This window comes from Panulirus ornatus, chromosome 59 (genome assembly GCF_036320965.1).
Source record: "Panulirus ornatus isolate Po-2019 chromosome 59, ASM3632096v1, whole genome shotgun sequence".
NCBI classification, from domain to species: domain Eukaryota; kingdom Metazoa; phylum Arthropoda; class Malacostraca; order Decapoda; family Palinuridae; genus Panulirus; species Panulirus ornatus.
The window spans coordinates 1,042,504-1,054,020 of record NC_092282.1 but is presented as its reverse complement, the minus strand read 5'-3'; the positions used below and the strand labels follow the sequence as shown (position 1 = coordinate 1,054,020).

At 43.7% G+C, this 11,517-nt stretch overlaps 1 protein-coding gene across 1 annotated transcript in view; it reads right to left on the bottom strand.

The window, feature by feature from the left end:
* The window catches only part of LOC139767367 (nuclear exosome regulator NRDE2-like), a 30,537-nt gene that overhangs the window by 7,295 nt on the left and 11,725 nt on the right, over positions 1–11,517 (bottom strand). Inside the window, exon 7 of the mRNA XM_071696694.1 lies at positions 9,849–9,928. Coding sequence (XP_071552795.1) covers positions 9,849–9,928 — 80 coding nt within the window. The remainder of the gene's footprint in view (positions 1–9,848; positions 9,929–11,517) is intronic.

Below are 11,517 nucleotides of genomic sequence, written 5' to 3'. Positions count from 1 at the left end.
GACACATATATCCTCTTGGTCAATCTTTCCTCACTCATTCTCTCCATGTGCCCAAACCATTTCAAAACACCCTCTTCTGCTCTCTCAACCACGCTCTTTTTATTTCCACACATCTCTCTTACCCTTACGTTACTTACTCGATCAAACCACCTCACACCACACACTGTCCTCAAACATCTCATTTCCAGCACATCCATCCTCCTGCGCACAACTCTATCCATAGCCCACGCCTCGCAACCATACAACATTGTTGGAACCACTATTCCTTCAAACATACCCATTTTTGCTTTCCGAGATAATGTTCTCGACTTCCACACATTCTTCAAGGCTCCCAGAATTTTCGCCCCCTCCCCCACCCTATGATCCGCTTCCATGGTTCCATCCGCTGCCAGATCCACTCCCAGATATCTAAAACACTTCACTTCCTCCAGTTTTTCTCCATTCAAACTCACCTCCCAATTGACTTGACCCTCAACCCTACTGTACCTAATAACCTTGCTCTTATTCACATTTACTCTTAACTTTCTTCTTTCACACACTTTACCAAACTCAGTCACCAGCTTCTGCAGTTTCTCACATGAATCAGCCACCAGCGCTGTATCATCAGCGAACAACAACTGACTCACTTCCCAAGCTCTCTCATCCCCAACAGACTTCATACTTGCCCCTCTTTCCAAAACTCTTGCATTCACCTCCCTAACAACCCCATCCATAAACAAATTAAACAACCATGGAGACATCACACACCCCTGCCGCAAACCTACATTCACTGAGAACCAATCACTTTCCTCTCTTCCTACACGTACACATGCCTTACATCCTCAATAAAAACTTTTCACTGCTTCTAACAACTTGCCTCCCACACCATATATTCTTAATACCTTCCACAGAGCATCTCTATCAACTCTATCATATGCCTTCTCCAGATCCATAAATGCTACATACAAATCCATTTGCTTTTCTAAGTATTTCTCACATACATTCTTCAAAGCAAACACCTGATCCACACATCCTCTACCACTTCTGAAACCACACTGCTCTTCCCCAATCTGATGCTCTGTACATGCCTTCACCCTCTCAATCAGTACCCTCCCTTATAATTTACCAGGAATACTCAACAAACTTATACCTCTGTAATTTGAGCACTCACTCTTATCCCCTTTGCCTTTGTACAATGGCACTATGCACGCATTCCGCCAATCCTCAGGCACCTCACCGTGAGTCATACATACATTACATAACCTTACCAACCAGTCAACAATACAGTCACCCCCTTTTTTAATAAATTCCCCTGCAATACCATCCAAACCTGCTGCCTTGCCGGCTTTCATCTTCCGCAAAGCTTTTACTACCTCTTCTCTGTTTACCAAATCATTTTCCCTAACCCTCTCACTTTGCACACCACCTCAACCAAAACACCCTATATCTGCCACTCTATCATCAAACACATTCAACAAACCTTCAAAATACTCACTCCATCTCCTTCTCACATCACCACTACTTGTTATCACCTCCCCATTTGCGCCCTTCACTGAAGTTCCCATTTGCTCCCTTGTCTTATGCACCTTATTTACCTCCTTCCAGAACATCTTTTTATTCTCCCTAAAATTTAATGATACTCTCTCACCCCAACTCTCATTTGCCCTTTTTTTCACCTCTTGCACCTTTCTCTTGACCTCCTGTCTCTTTCTTTTATACATCTCCCACTCAACTGCATTTTTTCCCTGCAAAAATCGTCCAAATGCCTCTCTCTTCTCTTTCACTAATACTCTTACTTCTTCATCCCACCACTCACTACCCTTTCCAATCAACCCACCTCCCACTCTTCTCATGCCACAAGCATCTTTTGCGCAATCCATCACTGATTCCCTAAATACATCCCATTCCTCCCCCACTCCCCTTACTTCCATTGTTCTCACCTTTTTCCATTCTGTACTCAGTCTCTCCTGGTACTTCCTCACACAAGTCTCCTTCCCAAGCTCACTTACTCTCACCACCCTCTTCACCCCAACATTCACTCTTATACATATATATACATACATTTTCCCTGGGGATAGGGGAGAAAGAATACTTCCCACATATTCCCTGTGTGTCGTAGAAGGCGACTAAAAGGGGAGGGAGCGGGGGGGCTGGAAATCCTCCCCTCTCGTTTTTTTTTAATTTTCCAAAAGAAGGAACAGAGAATTGGGCCAGGTGAGGGTATTCCCTCAAAGGCCCAGTCCTCTGTTCTTAACGCTACCTCGCTAATGCGGGAAATGGCGAATAGTTTGAAAGAAAAGAAAGATATACATACATATGTACATATTCATACTTGCTTGCCTTCATCCTTTCACATGGCCATCCTGCCCCACAGGAAACAGCACTGCCACGCCCTGCATCAGCGAGGTAGCACCAGGAAAATAGACAAAAAAAAAGGCAACATCTGCTCACCCTGTCTCTAGCTGTCATGAGTAATGCACCGAAAACACAGCTCCCTATCCACACCCAGGCCCCACACATTCTTTAAAACACCACACTGCTCCTCCCCTACTCACACCCACCATCCCCACACCATTCTTTAAAAACACACATGACTCATCCTCCAGTCGTGCTCTTACATGCTCACCCCTTAAGTCACTCGAATCATACAACACAGTACCTCCTATACGCATACATCAAATCATGCCACTTCTCATTTAATCACTACACACGTTCCTCTTCATCAACTACCTATCCAACGATCACACTCATTCCTCCTTATAAATTCAACTTGCACTTACATCATCCTCTCATGCTTTCATCTCTACAATACTAACTTTCACGCCTCATTCACTCTCAACTAAACCTTCACACACTTCATTCTCCTCGCTTTAATACACATCACTCAACTCTCATTCCCTCCAATGTTCTCCATACACCTTTCATTCCTTTCTCCTCAACATTACACTCTCTCTCCTGCCTCTTTCTTCTCCCCCCTTTCTTATCTCCACATTTGCACCTTCTTCACCAACACCTCTGTCTTATCCACTCACTTTACTATCACCTACCATGCTACCCTCCAACTCCATGTCCCTCTTTTTATGTCCACTTGCCTCCTGCCACTCTTAAATCCACATTTACACCTTGCTCTCATTTTTTCTTATGCCATTTTACACTCAATCTTTCTCTACATTGGTGCGAGTACAGTCAGGGTATTGAAGGATGACTGAAACACACTTCGTAGACAAGTAGGTCCTTTTTTCTAACAAGACACAGTACTGTATGCGGGAACATAAGGCACTATAATGCAACACGACAACACCTGATCAAAATCCCAAGACTTGTGGGTAATGATAAAAGATGCCACATGTCACTGGCTAACTAAATTAATATAAAACGTATGGGACGTAACACAATCACTGGCATACGCCGCCTAACTGTTATGATAACATTATAAAATACAAGGAATGATATTGTTACACATATATGGGTTACAATATCACAACTCCCTCTCCCCTATACGTTCATGGCAATGTGTTGTGCGGACCTTGTTCATCAGCAGTGAGCGGCGAGGCATTAGTTCACAGAGAAGAGATTCATGCACGTTAAAGGGTGGGGGGGCCTGTGGGACACTTCCATCGACGGAGGAAATGGCGATTCCTCCACCACAAACGACCACTAAGTAATCACACCTGGTAGTCCCGTGACCTGCCATCACACACGACCACTAAATAACCGCACCTGGTAGTCACGAACCTGCCGATACCCATGACGGTACCCACTCATCCCAACGAAGAGGTTGAATCCTGGTTGCGAATTTGCTCGCCGACACTCGAACTGGGAAGGGGACGGGCGTGCTCAATGTAACGGTCTGCGGCATCCTGAGTACGCTCAATAGCTTGGAAGTCACATATTTAGGTCTTGACTTGCCACTCATCTGAAAAGGACTGAGGGTGAACAGGGATACAAGAACGAAGGGGGCGTCCATACAAGATGGGGAGCGTCCGGTGTGATTCGGGGTGTTGCGAAGCTCTAGCAGTCCCCGGTCGAAATCCTCGCAGTCAATGTTGCCAGGAGCCACTTTCAGGATGAGGTGCTTCACAGACTTAACAGCAGGCTCAGCGTGGCCATTAGCCTGCGGGTAATGTGGCGATGACACTACGTGTCGGACTCTGCAACAGTCGAGGAACGCTGCGAAATCCCGACTCGAACTGGGACCCTCCGTCGGTCCTCAGAAGCACGGGAACGCCTGCATCACGGAAAGTCGGAAGTTACGGATGGTGGCGGCGGACGTCGTATCGTTGCCGCACGGTATCACAACAGGCTAACCAGAGACACGGTCGACGATGGCAAGAAAAGACTCCCCTGATACACTGAAGAATTCGGCCGACACGGACTCAAAGGGCCTGGTGGGATTGCCGTCACAGAGTAGGAGCTCCTGCTGTTGGCTGGGCTGCAATAACTGGCATGGCTCGCACGCATGAGCAGTGTTTAATATATGTCCGAGTTGCTGCCGGGCCAGAATACAACCTGTCTTGCTCGTCACTTGGTGGCCTCCGTTCCTCAGTGGCTGTTGTGTAAGGCGATCAAAGATTTGGCAACGTAAGGCAGCAGGAACATGTGCCTCGTAAAAGACGAGGTTTCCATCACAGTAGAGGTCCTCACGCAGTTTCCAATGCTATGAAGGTCATAGCAGTAACGAGGGAAACCGTTTCTCACACAGTCGATGAGCCTGACGTAGGAAGAGTTGTCTCGAGCTGCGGTCTGTAGATCCTCCATTGCCTTGTCGTCGTCGGGAAAAAACTGTGAACGCTGGGAACTGGTGAGGGACTGTACGGCACGTAAAGTAACGACGGTCCTGATGGAGACAGGTTTCTGTGCTCAGCGATTCATCCTCTGGGGTGATGCGGCTTACAGGAGAGCGGGACAAAGCATCTGGGATACGGAGCTACTTATCCACGAACCACGCTGCTGTGAAGAGGTATGCTGAAAACTTCTCCTTCAGGCACGGGAGACGAGGGTTTTCAATTGCATCCAGCGAATAGTGGTAAAGGATCGGTACGAGTGGTCGATGGTCGATGGCCAAATCGAAAGTGTTGCTGACCGGTGAGATAAAATCTGAACTTCAACATGGCCCATACCATAGCCAACAGCTCGAGCTCGATGGTAGCATAGTGTGTTTCTGCATCGGTCAGGAACCCAGGGCCACAATGAATGAGTCAGAACTTCCCCCCACCGTGGTCATGCAGCAGAGCATATCCACTGCCATACAAGCAGTAGGCATCGGTCTACAATACAGTGGGCAAGGCTGGGTTAAACGTAGCAAGGGCGGGCAGACTTGACAGGGCCTCTTTCACATGCTGGAATGCCTCGTCATAGTCTGGGGTCCAAAGGAATGTCCTCTTAGGCCTCATCAGGGGGTAAAGTGGCTGTGCAGCTTCGGAAACATCCGGAGAAAAATTCAGCCAATTGGCTGATGAGTCCCATGAAAGACCAGTCAGTCAGGTTGGCAGTTGTTAAGTCCTTGATGATACGGATCTTCTCTTTATCGTCTACAATGCCATTCCCTGAGAGGGTATAACCACAGAAGGATACTTTAGATTCGGTGAGAACAAACTTGGCATTGAGTGATCCCGTGATTCCAGCACCTACAGATTACATCCTTGATGCAGCGGAGGTGGGTGAAGTAGTCCTCGTCCTATAGGAGTATGTCATCATTGACTTTCACTCAATTCCTCATTAATTATAGAACGAGATCACCTCAGAGACAGAGGGAGTCTCCCGTAGCGGCAAAACCCATGGGGCCTCGGTGATATCTGAAGCGTTCGTATGAAGTGATAAACGTCAGTAGCTGGTCCTCCTCGTCTATCATCATGAAGAAGCGCGCCTTCGAGTCAGCACTGCGAATTACTGCAAGGGCCGTGGGAGAAGGAGGCACACCAGACTATTAGACTGGACAGGTCGGTGGTGATCCTAACTCCACCTTTGTTCTTGGCAATGGTTACAAGGGGGTGGCAACATGGAGACGGGTCATCACCAGCCGGTGATGATATCCTGGGCGATCATAGATTCCAGCTCACTTCACTAACTCACGTAAAACAAGGAGAATCAGCCAAGGGGTATGGTTGGTGAAGGGTTTCACATCGGCTTGAATGGCATGGCCCATAACACGTCCTTTGTCACTAGCATGTCGCTGAATTCCCTCAGGAAATATTCTTGAACAGCAGAATGAGACATTTGGTTAGTGAGAGGGGGCAGTGGTGATACAGAGGAAGGGGGTGCAAAGGCAGGATTGCCACTGCTCACTGCGTGCAAGCTGTTGACATGCTTCACCTCAATTATGGCTTAGGAAAGTCCTTGGAGATGACAGCTAACTCCTGGTAGTGTTTGTATGACAACAGAGGAGTTTGAACGCCATCGTGCAAGTCGATCCAAGCATAGAACGACCTCTTGCCAAAGGTAATATCTGCTTGGAAAAATCCTAATGCTGGAGTCATCTCAGAACTGTCAACTGTGAAGAGTCTAGCCTTGGGGGCCAGTTCACAGTTAAGCTGGGAAAGTCCCAGACATTTCAGATGTTGTAGACCTGACAATAGCATCAACACCAGAGTCGGGAATCATTCGTAAGCTGGATGACACCTTACCATGGATGATGGTGATGCTGATAGGCTGAGGGGAGTCAGTCCCGAGCAGTGAGGGTGTGCTCACATGTCTGATATGGCTTGGGTGCTGTTCAGGGTCCTGTTGTGTCTGATCAGGGGACTGTGTGCACACCCTACTTGTGGAAGAGTGCTGCTTATGCTGCCTTCCCCTGGGTTTATTTTGAGCATAAAACTTGTCATAATGGCCTATACAATTGTACACATTACACCGAGTGCGATTAGCAGAGGACCATACTGAGTAAGACCATTGGCCCTTATGGCCACAACTTGCACGCCACATCAGCAGCTGGGCATGACTGTGACCCGTGCTGGTTCCTGCGGCTGTTGCAAAGGGCGCTGGGTGAAGGAGAATAGGAAGCACAAGGAGATGAAGCGGGTTGGGAGTCGAGGGAGGTAGGAGATTCCCAAGAGGTAGCAGCTTGCTGCTGCTGACAGTGCTTACCGCAAGGCATATTTAGGCACTTTTTATTTCTATTACCAACCAACGCCTCAACAGCTCGAACTGGCTGTACAGATCAACAAAAGCAACATTAAAAAGTCAATAAAAATTTTGTCAGCGTGTGTGTGTACCTGTGCGTGGCGAGACTACAGCAGTGCTACTCAAAAATTGAGGGGTATTGTAGGCACACTCAGCGATTCCACCAGCAAGGAAACAAGCGAGGTCACACAACACAACACCCACAAGAAAGCCAGAAAGGAAACACAATACACACAATGCTACATTTGCATTAACAATGCACTCACGCAAAAGCACAAACACTCACTGCAGGCAAATATCCTCATGAAATCCACAGTAAAAGATCACGGGGCACAAGATGGCTGGAGTGTACTCCGCACAGAGATGCACTATAACTTGCCCATATCCTACTCAGTGCACCATGTATTTTGGTATGAATACTGTCAGGGTATTGAAGGATGACTGAAACACACTTTGTACACAAGTACGTCCTTATTTCTAATAAGAAACAGTACAATTTACGGGAGCATAAAAGCACAATAATGCACCACGACAACAACTGATCAAAATCCCAAGACTTATGGGTAATAATGAAAGATGCCACAAGTCACTGGCTAACTAAATTCATATAAGACGTATGGAACATAACACAACCATTGACATGCGCCGCTAACTAGCTGACATGATAACATTACTATAAAGTATGAGGTATTGATATCGTTACACACGTATGGGGTTACACAATTACAATCTCATGCTTTCCTAGTATTTCCTGACACAAGTCTCTTTTCCAGCCTCACTTACTCTCACCAATAATATTTCCTCTATCGTAAACTTCTACGAATCTTCACCATTGCCTCCACATGACAAGTGATCAAACATCCCACTGGCTGCCTCTCACATGACATATACATCCATAAGTCTCTCTTTTACATACCTATTAATTAATATGTAATCCAATAATGCCCACTGACTATCTTTCCTATTCACATATGTACACTTGTGTAAGTCCCTCTTTTTACACTAGGCATTCCCAATCACCAGTCCTTTTTCAGTACACACCTCCATAATAAACTGTTCATTTCCATTCATATTACTGAATACTGCAGGCCCTCTAGTTACACCCTCAACTACCACATTACTCAACTTTGCATTCAAATCCCCATCACTAATACCCGATCTTGTGCCATAATGGAAAATTATGTATGAATCTCATTGAATATACTAAAGAAATATTTACTATGTAAAAGAAAACATAATAATAATAATCAGTGATCATTGTTTTGGTGTATGTAAAATAAACAGGACACATGCAGTAGGAACTCACCTGACACTCAGGACATATGCCCACGCTTTTCAGCGTGTTGTACAGAAAAATATATATAATTTCTACACATTACAAGAGTGGTTGTAGTGGACAAGAGTTAAGAGTAAATGTGAATAAGAGCAAGGTTATTAGGTACAGTAGGGTTGAGGGTCAAGTCAATTGGGAGGTGAGTTTGAATGGAGAAAAACTGGAGGAAGTAAAGTGTTTTAGATATCTGGGAGTGGATCTGGCAGCGGATGGAACCATGGAAGCGGAAGTGGATCATAGGGTGGGGGAGGGGGCGAAAATTCTGGGAGCCTTGAAGAATGTGTGGAAGTCGAGAACATTATCTCGGAAAGCAAAAATGGGTATGTTTGAAGGAATAGTGGTTCCAACAATGTTGTATGGTTGCGAGGCGTGGGCTATGGATAGAGTTGTGCGCAGGAGGATGGATGTGCTGGAAATGAGATGTTTGAGGACAATGTGTGGTGTGAGGTGGTTTGATCGAGTGAGTAACGTAAGGGTAAGAGAGATGTGTGGAAATAAAAAGAGCGTGGTTGAGAGAGCAGAAGAGGGTGTTTTGAAGTGGTTTGGGCACATGGAGATAATGAGTGAGGAAAGATTGACCAAGAGGATATATGTGTCGGAGGTGGATGGAACGAGGAGAAGAGGGAGACCAAATTGGAGGTGGAAAGATGGAGTGAAAAAGATTTTGTGTGATCGGGGCCTGAACATGCAGGAGGGTGAAAGGAGGGCAAGGAATAGAGTGAATTGGAGCGATGTGGTATACCGGGGTTGATGTGCTGTCAGTGGATTGAATCAAGGCATGTGAAGCGTGTGGGGTAAACCATGGAAAGCTGTGTAGGTATGTATATTTGCGTGTGTGGACGTATGTATATACATGTGTATGGGGGGGGGGGTGGGCATTTCTTTCGTCTGTTTCCTTGCGCTACCTCGCAAACGCGGGAGACAGCGACAAAGTATAATAAAAAATAAAAATAAAAAATAATATGAAAAACTGAGATTCACAAGCACTTGAAAAGAAACCTAACTCAGTAGTCAAGGAGTTTAACTGATTATAAATGGGGTGGTGAGGGTGAGTGCAGGGGCCTTGGAGACAAAGGCAAGCCTGCAGTCTGCTGGTACTGAAGGAGACTGGGGGGCAAGTCAGTAACTTTTTTTCTGTTGATATGGCTCTGATGGTAGACAAGTGAGAAACTACAAAAGCTAGTGTCTAAATTTGGGAGAATGAGTAAAATAAGAAAGGTGAAAGTGAATGTGAATAAAATTCATGTTGTATGACAAATGATGACTCACAAAGCAGCTAATTTTGTTTCTATGCTAAGCAGTGCAATGCATTCAGAAACCATTAACTTTTGGTTTAATTTCAGCTCTAGTTAGGCTTAAGAGTGTTAGATGTGCAGATTCTACCCCAAATACAAGTTTTTGAAAGCATTTTACATACCTAATATAACTTCAGGATAATCAACTTTTTGCCTCCTCTCCATTACTTGTGCCCATCCAATGGCTTTCTCTTCGCCAAATCTGTATAATTAATGGAAAGAAAAACAATAATGTGCATATTCATCAATAATGCTAAAAAACATTGAATAACATAGTAAAAAACATACAAGGTAAATTACATCCTGATTCAATCAAGACAGAAGAGACTTTAAAAAACCCAATATTGTGAATTATCATTGCTAGTTTAAACATACAATCTACACAAAATTATTGCAACATCCAAAGTTTCTACATTTAGCTCCCATACATACTTGTCTTATCTTACTAATTAACTCCTTCAAACATATCTTTCACTGACTGACTACATTAGCAAAATCACATTATATAGATTTCCAAAAATTCAAATGGCCTGGAAGCAAGCAGTTTGAATTTGTAAGGATTTGGACTTTGCAAACCTAAACTTCATCTATGCACACACAAACAAATATTACTAAAACTGACCTGGTGAGACACAAAGGGCAAAATAGTTCTGGTTTTTCCTCTGACTGGATTTGAATCTTTTCTTATATCAAACATTGCTCTACTAGCTCATTTGAACACAATTCAAGTAATTTTCATGGCAAACACTGTTTCATTCTGGTATATTTCAGTACCAAACACTAGAGGGACAGTACCCAAAGTAAAAGAATATAAAAGGATACTAAATATAGTATATATATGGGGAAAAGGCCCCTTAAGATTTCCATATGAAAGCAGTTTAGTAGCAAGATACTGTTGCAATAAGGAAGTAAATTTGCGGAGTGCAAAGGATTTTACAGGGTGTACCAAGAGATGACAAAAAAAACAAAAGAATACCAAGCAAAAGAGAAGTAACGCTAAACATTGTACTAGAAGTCCCCTACTTACGACGTTTGATCTAAAATTACCCATACTTACAAATGAACTCCAAAAACCTCTAATTTAACTCTCATTTCAATATAAAATTGATTATTCATAATCTTAAACCATGGTATTACCTAAATATGCACTTTTTCCTTTAAATGTCCCATAAAGTGATTTTTTTAACAATATCATTTCAGAACACAATATCTATTACACTATTACAGTCAGGTAGAGGTATTTACTGTAATTTTATATGAACTATCACTTCTTTATATTTTTGGACTAACAACAAAAAATTTTACTTACAAACTAGGCCCAAGAACATAAAACGTTTATAAGCTGGGAACCCTCAGCACATGTAAATGTTGATGTACTGGTAGTAGGTGATATGGAAGTGGAGTTTAAGGAATGTATAGATGAAATCAAACCCAATGTTACTGTAGTAGTTAACACAAAATTTAACATGGAGATGAAAGCAAATTCAATCTATGCTGATGGATATATGTTAGCAAGTGGGAAAAAAAAAGGCAAAGAAGGTAGGAATCTTGCCCTAACAGTAAAGATAATCTAATGTTTCAGGAACTAGCAGCAATTAATAATCCATACAGACAGTTCCTAATGGTAGATGTAACAATAAGAAAAAGTGCATCACTCTTCTGAGAATGTATAATCCTTTGAAGATGTGATGAACCAGAACATTTAATGAATAAACATTAGAAAGGGAATAATTACAATGATACATATGCCAAGAAAAAAGCCTTTGATGGTGATGTAAAAATAATAATGAT